At 45.0% G+C, this 10,061-nt stretch overlaps 1 protein-coding gene across 1 annotated transcript; it reads left to right on the top strand.

The window, feature by feature from the left end:
* Positions 1 to 3,998: 3,998 nt before the first annotated feature.
* LOC116704734 (uncharacterized) lies at positions 3,999 to 6,421 on the top strand. The gene is made up of 2 exons (XM_032540342.1): positions 3,999 to 4,248; positions 4,440 to 6,421. Exons 1-2 carry the CDS (start codon positions 3,999 to 4,001, stop codon positions 6,419 to 6,421), a joined length of 2,232 nt encoding a protein of 743 aa, XP_032396233.1.
* The last annotated feature ends 3,640 nt before the right edge of the window (positions 6,422 to 10,061 follow it).

A 10,061-nucleotide genomic window follows, 5' to 3' on the forward strand; every position in this document is an offset into this window, starting at 1 on the left:
TTTGGAAGTTCCGAAAACCGGAAGTAAATGTACGGCCACAAAACGAAAAGGAAAAAGCGTGTCGAACGAAGGCATACAATAATATGTTTAGCACGGGCTGAGAGGACAAGGTATGTTAGTTTTACACTTCATTTATGTTACAACTTTTGTAGTCTGAGTACTTGTGTGTACCGTTTTGTAGTTTTGCAGAGATTAGAGAATACAGTTTGCAAGTTAAGCAACAGTAGCATATTGCATAGCCTGTCACCTGAGAATACTACAGCGAAGTGAATGTAAAGTGAAGGTGTTGTGTTTTTTCATGTTTTTCTCAGCTCTTACGGTGATTCAAGATGTTCAATCTGTAATAAGGAATGTTGCAAAGCAACAATAAAGATTCCTGAATCATCAGTTAATAAAGAGCCAGACCATTATTCAGCCGGGGACGCTACAGTAAGAGCTTACCTCATCAGTCCTAATATGCTCCTGATGGAAATGAACGATGACTGCAACAGGACTTGATGTTATGGTCTAAGGTTGTGATACTCACTCACAAAATGGAAGCATCTGGATATCTACCACTAGACAGTGTGGACTCAGACCAGGCAACGGAAACCTTTCAGGTCAGCGAAGAGGAGGAACTTCGCCGCTCTGGTCGTCCACGGAATAACACAGAGAAGATGCTTGCATTTCAGAAAGAAGAGGCTCACAAAAAGGAGAAAAGGCTCATTCATCTTTACGAACAGTGGAAAACCCAAGCACGCAAGGCCAGAGAGCAGCTAAAGACTGACTTACCAGAGAGTGAAATTGCAGCTCTAATAGACACCTTGGAGAAAGCTAAGGACAATGTCATTAACATTTATGTGGAAATTAGAGCACACCTTGTTCCATCCGGGGAAACAAGACGTCGTATTGATGCCTGTGAGGCAGTGACAAAAGACATTGTTAAAATTGCCTATGAACGGATAGCAGGCATAGACGGAGATTTCAACAGTGAAACTGTAAAACAACATCTTGGTGAGCTGCTTAAAAGAGACTATGCCCGCTCTATCTATGGTTCTACAGCCTCACCCTCAAGTAAACACTCGAGCTGTAAATCAAGCCAACCCTCCATGAGCTCCATTGTAGCAGCAAAAAGGGCTGATGCTGCAGCAGAGTTAGCAGCAAAAGAAGCAGAGTATGAGGTGGTCCTGCAAGAGGAAAAACAGAAAGAAAGGATTCAGCTCCTAGAACAACAGCAGAAAAAAGAACTTGAACTTCAGAAGCGTGAACTGGAGAGACTAAAAGCAGAAAAGGATGTTAAGGTGGCTCGAGCTAGATTGGAAGTTTACAATCAGGAAGTATTGCTGGAGTCTGGCGTGAGCTCCCCTGATCATAACCCTCAAGGGTCTCAACATGTGTTCCCCCAGCGACTTGTAACGCCAGCTGTCATCCAGCAACCTGTTACGCCAGCTGTCATCCAGCAACCTGTAACGCCAGCTGTCATCCAGCAACCTGTAACGCCAGCTGTCATCCAGCAACCGTACGCAGCTGCATCCGCAACCTGTAACGCCAGCTGTACTCCAGCAAACCTGTTACGCAAGCTGTCACCAGCAACCTGTTACGCCAGCTGTACGCAGAACCTGTAACGCCAGCTGTCATCCAGCAACCTGTAACGCCAGCTGTCATCCAGCAACCTGTAACGCCAGCTGTCATCCAGCAACCTGTAACGCCAGCTGTCATCCAGCAACCTGTAACGCCAGCTGTCATCCAGCAACCTGTAACGCCAGCTGTCATCCAGCAACCTGTAACGCCAGCTGTCATCCAGCAACCTGTTACGCCAGCTGTCATGCAGCAACCTGTAACGCCAGCTGTCATCCAGCAACCTGTTACGCCAGCTGTCATGCAGCAGCCTACTAATATTCCCACAGCATTACTGCCTCCACAGACAGATGTTTCGTATCTTGCTCAAGCGGTGCAAGACACAATAGCCCTAAACAGACTCCCAATGCCTGAACCTTCTGTATTTACTGGTGACCCGATTCAGTTCATTGAGTGGAAGGCTTCCTTCTATCACTCTAGCAGAAAGAATATCTCATCAGCAGATAAGTTACATTATTTGAGAAAATACATTGGGGGCCAGCTGAAAGACACTTGATGGCATCTTTTACAGAAATGATGATGAGGCCTACAAAGATGCATGGAACCGTCTCAACCACAGATACGGCCAGCCATTCACTATACAGAGAGCATTTAGGGAAAGACTGGCAAACTGGCCAAAGATCCAGTCCAAAGATGCTGAGGAGTTAAGAACATTTGTGATTTCTTACATGTTGTCAAGAAGCCTACCTCACGTCAAAGGCCTTGACATTTGAACGACTGTGAAGAAAATCAGAAACTCATACAAAAGTTACGGACTGGGCAGCTGCACGATGGAACCGCCATGTCACTCAAGTCATAAAGACAAGCTGGAATTTCCAGGCTTCCAGGATTTTGTACTTTCATGTTAATGGAAGCAGAAATTGCATGTAATCCGATAAATCCTTTCAACCTTGCTCCTCAGAGTCACTACCGAAAGGCGTATCAAAAATAGGACTAAATCCAGTGTGCTGCATACACAGACAGTACAAATATTGATACCCAAGTGCACTCAGGACAGGTTTAAACCCATGTATGTTCTGTCAAGACAACAAACATCGCTTACACAGCTGCTGAGTTTAAAGATAAGTCTTTGGATGAAAGACGGAAATATGTGAAAGAAAAAAGACTGTGTTATGGTTGCCTCAAGATAGGCCATAATGCAAAAGACTGCCGTCACAGACACTCATGTGAAACCTGCAAGGGTAGACACCCAACCTGTCTCCATGATGACAGTTACACTAAAGCCACACCAGCGTTAAACTCAAACCATGGTACCACAGATGAACCGGCTTTGACAATGTCACTTAATGTGGATACTGAGGACACATCTTCCAACACTTCTATGATAGTGCCAGTATGGGTTTCCTCCATCAGCAATCCAGCCACTGAAAAGCTTGTTTATGCCCTGCTCGACACCCAGAGTGATTCTGTTTTCATTGACAAAGATGTCAGCCGGATCCTTCAAGTGAAAACTCATCCTGTAAAGCTAAAGTTAACAACCATGATTGGAAGGGACGAACTAGTGGACAGTGAAAGGGTCTCAGGTCTCAGAATACGTGGTTATACTTCAACAACTCTCATAGATCTCCCCTTGGCTTACAGCAAAGATTGCATACCAGTGAATCGAAAACACATTCCTACCTGTGATACTGCAAGGCACTGGAATCATCTCATCGCAATAGCAGATGAAATTCCACCACAGCTAGAGTGTGAGATTGGTCTTTTGATAGGATACAACTGCTCAAGAGCACTGGCACCACGGCAGGTAATCTTGGGAGGAGATAATGAGCCCTATGCAGTCCGCACAGATCTGGGGTGGAGTATTGTGGGATCCGCACCACCTCATCTTGACTCACCCAGCATCACAAACATTTGCCACAGAGTTGCTGTCAAAGAGCTTCCACTATTGATCCACTGATGCCATTAAGGTTCTTGAGTCTGACTTTAAGGATGCCAGGGAGAACGAAAAGACAGTTTCAAGATGACTTCGTTTTGAATATATAGAGGACAGCATTCACAAGAACACTCATGGCCATTATGAATGCCGCTCCCTTTAAGGAGAGACCTTACCTCCCTGACAATAGGCAATAGCCATTGTTCGCTCAGTCACCTTAAGAGAAGGTTATGAAGGATGAGACCTACAAGGAACACTACGTGAGTACATGAATGAAGTTATTGAAAAGGGATGCCGAGGAGATTCCAATAAAGGAAAGGAAGGCGAAAAATGGTACATACCCACCACGGAGTCTACACCCGAAAAAAACCAGGAAAGCTCCGTGTTGTTTTTGATTGCTCAGCTAAGCACAAGGGAAATAGCTAAATAACCACTTGCTGACAGGCCCAGACCTAATTAATATCTGACTGGGTGTGTTATGAGATTCAGGCGGCACAACACTGCTCTAATGTGCGACATAGAGAAGATGTTTCATCAGTTCCATGTGCAGGAGTTGACAGAGAATATCTACGTTTCTCTGGGGAAGGATGGAAATCTCAGCACTGAGCCACAAGAATTTCGCATGAAGGTACATCTTTTTGGTGCTGCATCATCACCTGGATGCGCCAACTATGGGTTGAAGCGCTTGGCCAAGGAGAATGAGAACTCGTTTCCCCTTGGCTCACTGTTCATCATGAAGGATTTCTATGTTGATGACGGTGTTACAAGCACAGCAACTACTGATGAAGCTATTCAGCTTGCAAAGGAGGCTCAGAAACCTGTGCTACAGGTGGTCTAAACTGCACAAGTTTGTGTGTAACAACAAAACGGTGTTAGAGAGTATACTCCATTGAGCGTGCAATGAGGTAAAGGCTCTCGACCTTGCTTTCAACGATTCCACACTGGAAAGGTAGGATCCATTGGCACATTGAATCTGACACCTTTAGATTTTGTATATCCCTGAAAGATCAGCCAGCAACACGTCGAGGCATACTATCCATGGTGGCCTCTGTTTATGACCCGCTGGGCCTCATTGCTCCCTTCCTGCTCATCGGTAAAAGGATTCTGCAAGAAACGTGCAAGCATGGTACAAGTTGGGATGAACCCCTCCGTGGTGATCTACATCCAGCGTGGGAGAGCTGGAAGAGCGATCTTGCAAATTTGGAGAGAATCAACATACCTCGTTGCTATGTGCCACCTGACTTTGGACTCGTCTTGAGAAGAGAGCTTCACCACTTCTCTGATGCAAGCACACACGGATATGGCCAATGTTCCTATTTGAGACATTTAAGTGAAAATGGAAATGTTCATTGCACCCTGCTTATGGCAAAGTCCAGAGTAGCCCCCATGAAAGTCACAACTATACCCAGATTAGAGTTGACAGCTGCTGTTGTTTCAGTTGTAGTGAGCAACACTCTGAAGGAGGAGCTTGGTCTGACAGACATTGACGAGTACTTCTGGACTGACTCCAAAGTGGTCTTGGGCTACATCAATAACGAGGCACGGCGTTTCCACACGTTTGTGTCAAACAGAATACAAAAGGTACGTCTCAGCACAACACCAGAGCAATGGAGATACGTCCCAACTGATAAAAATCCTGCTGATCTCGCTTCAAGAGGCTCAAGTGCAAGCAAACTTGTCACATCAAATTGGTTTACAGGACCTCAGTTTCTATGGGAGAAAGAACTTCCCCCAGCTGTGTACACTGTCACAGAAATCCAGATTGGCGACCCTGAAGTCAAAGGCGTTCAGACTCTGAATGTACAGACTAAGGAGCAAGTAAGTCTCTCAGATCGCTTGTCAAGGTTTTCTTCATGGTACAAGGCCACGCAAGCAGTGGCACGTCTCCTCCGGCGTGTCAAAGGTAACAAGTCAACAGGTCATAGTTCTGTGAAGGAGAGAGAAGACGCACAGTGCATCATCATTAAGGACTTACAAAGACAAGTTTATCCAGAGGAGATCAAGCTCCTCGTCAAGGAAGCTCAACTTCCATCTCAGAGCAAACTGCGTCTAATGGATGTTTTTCTTGATCAAGATGGACTCCTCAAGGTGGGAGGAAGGTTAAAAAATGCATCTCTCCCTGCATTGCAGAAACACCCGATGATAATCCCTAAGGATCATCATATCACCATCATGATAATGGCTCATTACCATGAGCAGATCAGACATCAAGGAAAGGGTTTCACCATTAATGAGATAAGATCAAATGGATTTTGGATCCCAGGAATCAACCGAACTGTTGCTAAATATGTTCGTCAATGTGTCAAATGTCGAAAATTCAGGAGACCAGCTGAGGAACAGAGAATGGCAGACCTGCCAACAGAACGTGTAGATCCATCACCCCCATTTACCTACTGCGGTATGGACTGCTTTGGTCCGTTTCACACAAAACAGGGACGCAAGGAGCACAAGCGATATGGACTCCTTTTCACATGCCTTTCATGTCGGGCTGTCCACATTGAAATGTTGAATGATATGTCTACAGATGCCTTCATCAACGGACTTCGTTGTTTTCTTGCTGTAAGAGGAGCTGTACGCCAAATACGGTGTGACCAGGGAACTAATTTTGTGGGAGCCAAAAACGAACTAAAGGAGGCTCTCAAGCAATTGGATGGAAATCGTATTACTACATTCTTGGCTCAAAGGCAGTGCGACTTCATCTTGAACGCTCCCCACTCAAGCCATGCAGGAGGAGTATGGGAAAGGCAAATCAGAACAGTGAGGAACGTGCTTCGTTCCACTCTCTCAATATCCCCAGGTAGGCTGGATGATGCCTCTCTTCGGACATTCTTCTATGAGGCAATGGCCATTGTGAACAGTAGGCCGCTCACAGTTGACAACCTAACTGATCCAGACAGTCCTGCCACCACACCGAATCACCTGTCACAATGAAGTCTGTGTTGCATTACCACTCCTGGCAGCTTCATCAAAGAGGACATGTATGCTCGTAAGAGGTGGCGTCATGTTCCGTATCTTGCTGACGTTCTGGAGTCGTTGGGGGTACCTTTCTTTCGACTCGCCCCGCTGGCACACTCCAGCGGAACCTGTCGGGCCTGTCCTGGAGGGTAGAGGTTTGCCACGGTGAGTGGGGCTAGTTGTCCCACCACTGTGATGGACTTGTGAGCCAGGTAAAGATACGTCTTGGTGAACAGAAGATGAAAAGGAGGGACACATTCTGGCACGCATCCTCTCGACGCCCAGTGCAGAAAGCGGTCCTGCTCCTAGAGTCGTTTTTGAAGACCCTATCAACCAGTCCTTTCTCTATACAACGAGTTGAAATCATAGTCTCATAATGGACAATTGTATGAGACTTTGTTTGCTTTTGTCCTTAGTAAGTCCCGTTGGGTTTTATCTTGCTTTACATTCTTTGTTCTGTAAGCTTATAATTTGGTGGGAGTGTCCCTCGTGTTTCTCTGTGTTCATCTTCCGCGCTTCCTGCTTTTCTTTTGCCCGTTCCCCGCCCCCGGCCGTCCCCTGTCCGGCCACGGCACCCCGCGCCACCACGACAACCGCATCCAGCACCTGGCGCGGTGCTGGGTCCACCGCTTGCCGCGCCCGCGGGCCACTCCCCCTCCCTCTCGTTTCGCCCGGCTGTTCCGCGGGCCCCCATTCGGTTTATGGTGCCTGTTCGTTTGATTCCTGAATCATCAGTTAATAAAGAGCCAGACCATTATTCAGCCGGGGACGCTACACTACTATCATTGACTTTTGGGTGTTTTATTCAATTTCATAGCAATATTCCGGCTAAATGTTGACAGTCTAGGATTAACCATCAACGTCCTCTGATTTTACATATTAGTCAAAATAATTCATGCTTTATTGTTTTTTAACTCAAAAGTTAGATATATTTTCATGGGCTAAGGTTTAGGGACCAGAAATAGTGGGACTAAGTTGTTAGTGTACACTGGTGGTAGTGGGGGGGAAAAAGCAGTGAAAATGCCAAAAAAGGCTTCAAAAACATAAAAAAGGAGACTAACTTTTAAAAGAAAAGCAAAATAAGTGTTAAAGATGTCAACGAGTTCATTTGACCCAGAAGAACAACACAAGGGTCAAACAGATATGGTGATCTTGATAAGCGTTATTGATTAGATGAGCTGCTTAGTTGAGGTTTAAAGTTCAAAGAAACCAGCCGTGCATTATGGGGCCATGATCTGTACGATGTGTTAGATGCAATACGTAGATATGTAGACACACATGCATGTGAGTTGCTTTGGAATGTGCACTGACAAAGGACCTGGGTTATTTTGTCATTTAGATGTAAGGACTACAGTATAAGTTCTCTATGTAGAATGTCACTGTAAAGGGATAGTTTTTGATTTTTTTTAAGAGGGTTTGTACGAGCTACTGATCTGTCCTCTGCTTGGAATCATGGGAAGTCATGCCACCTATTGGACTTTTCTATGCAGGGCCAATTATTACTAAGAGACTCTTCTGATTGGGTATCACCTGTGACACGTAAACGCGAGACACACCCGATTACAGCAAGCTTTTCTTCTAAACTCCAAATGCTTGCTTGTGGGAAATTGTTGGGTCTCTGTAAATTATGGAGTGTGGTCTAGACTTTGTCTATCTGTAAATAAATTTCAACATCTCAAAGCCGTTGTACACCGTTCTGAGGAAACATGTCGTTCAACATGGAAACCAAGATTGAACGTGCCCCAGGTGTGTTGCACACAGGAAGCAGGAAACAGGAAGTTGGAAATAGATTTTGAGTTTTCAAAGTTTTTTTTTTTATCTTGTATTTTTTTTAAAAGGCCCCCATCCCCATGCTTCTGTTTGCCAGCAATGCACCGGAAGCAATCGCTTTCCAACCTAAGCTGTGATGCTTAAGAGAACTTTTTTACAATTGTACAGAAGTCTGTGTTGACGGGTGTTTATGGCAGGTGATGCCTGTCACCATTGTATTTGGGAATGTTGAGTTTAGCACATGAATGAACAGTGTGTATGATGTGAAGGGACACTGAGCGGCTCAGCTAGTTTCACACAAACAACCTGAGCCTGAGCCATCCATGTTTCAATGGACCAGAGAATTGGGTTATCGCTGCATTTATTTGTTCATAGCATCGATCATTGTCAGTGATGGGGAAGTTTTTAAAAAGTAGTGTTTGCTTGTCAGTTTTTAAAGTTTATTTTTAACTTTTACTACAATTTAAAGTCACTGTTCCATTATTGTGACTGTTATTGCCACTGTGCATACACCGCCCACCAAGAGCCTGGGTCTGTCCCAGGTTTTTCCCTAAAAGGTGTTTTCCTCTCTACTGTCACACTAAATACTAGAATTGTTGGGTCTTTGTAAATTATAGAGTGTGGTCTAGATCTACTCTATCTGTAATGTGTCTCGAGGTAACTGTTAGGATTTGGTACTATAAATAAAATTGAATTTTAAAAGCAGGCGTCTCTGCAGAGACTGAAGTTAATTATACAAAATCTATCTATTTCCCATAAAGCCAATCTCTGGTGTGTGTGTGTGTGTGTGTGTGTGTGTGTGTGTGTGTGTGTGTGTGTGTGTGTGTGTGTGTGTGTGTGTGTGGGTTTGTGTGTGTGTGTGTGTGTGTGGTGTGTGAACTACAGCCTGCAGACTGGATTCTCTACTCACAGAGTGACGGCTGATTTATTATGAACGAGCCATTTCCAACGCATCCATCTGGGAGGTTGTCAGCTTTGTGTCTGCATGGCATGCTCTGTATGTAGGACGGCTGATTTATCCGCCAGTCCTCAGCAATGTTCAAGTTCAAGGAGTCTTCATTATCCCCGGGGGGGCAATTCGTTGTGCAGCAGTAGAATGCAGCATAAACAACACGTAGGCTAAGCATACAACAAGCACCATCCATTCATCCATCTTCATCCGGTAACTGGTCGCGGGGGCAGCAGCTCCAGCAGGGGACCCCAAACTTCGCTTTCCCGAGCCACATTAACAAGCACCATCAATGAAAAATAAATACATACTATAAAGAAGTCCACATCTCACATTGAATTATTTAAAAAAAGCCTATAGTAGCAGGAACAAAATAGTTTTTGTGTCCGTTTGTCCTACATTTGCATTTTAAAGGTGCTCCCATCAGGATTTTATTTGACATTTTCTCACGAGTAGTAGGCCTATATGGGGACCACCGATCAAACTATTTAAAGCCTTTATTGACCAGTGATCCATCAATTGGAGCACCCTTAGTGATTGGTGTCACCCAGGACTGACTGGTCTTCAGGGTCCTTGTCTCATATATTAGATTTAAGACAGTCAGAGGGTTGTGGGACATTTTGCCTGTTTTTGATCATTTTTGTCAAACAAGTCTGTTTTTGATAATTTTTGGGCTCTTATTTTTGACAGGACCAATGAAGACATGAAAGGGAAGAGAGAGGGGGGGAATAACCTGCAGCAAAGAGCTACAGGTTGGAGCCGAACCCTGGCCCACTGCGGTGAGGAGCACACCCCCACACATGGTCACCCGCTCCACAAACTTAGCTATCCAGGCAGATCCATATCCAGTGAGGGACCCAATCCAGCTCACAAAGGCATGAGAAAGAATAGTTAAAA

Source organism: Etheostoma spectabile, chromosome 16 (genome assembly GCF_008692095.1).
Source record: "Etheostoma spectabile isolate EspeVRDwgs_2016 chromosome 16, UIUC_Espe_1.0, whole genome shotgun sequence".
In the NCBI taxonomy this organism is placed as follows: domain Eukaryota; kingdom Metazoa; phylum Chordata; class Actinopteri; order Perciformes; family Percidae; genus Etheostoma; species Etheostoma spectabile.

Coding starts and splice junctions, on each gene's coding strand:
- LOC116704734 (XM_032540342.1), top strand. CDS start 3,999: ATGTGCGACATAGAGAAGATGTTTCATCAGTTCCATGTGCAGGAGTTG. Junction 4,249..4,439: donor GGATTTCTATGTTGATGACG/GTGTTACAAGCA, acceptor CACACTGGAAAG/GTAGGATCCATTGGCACATT.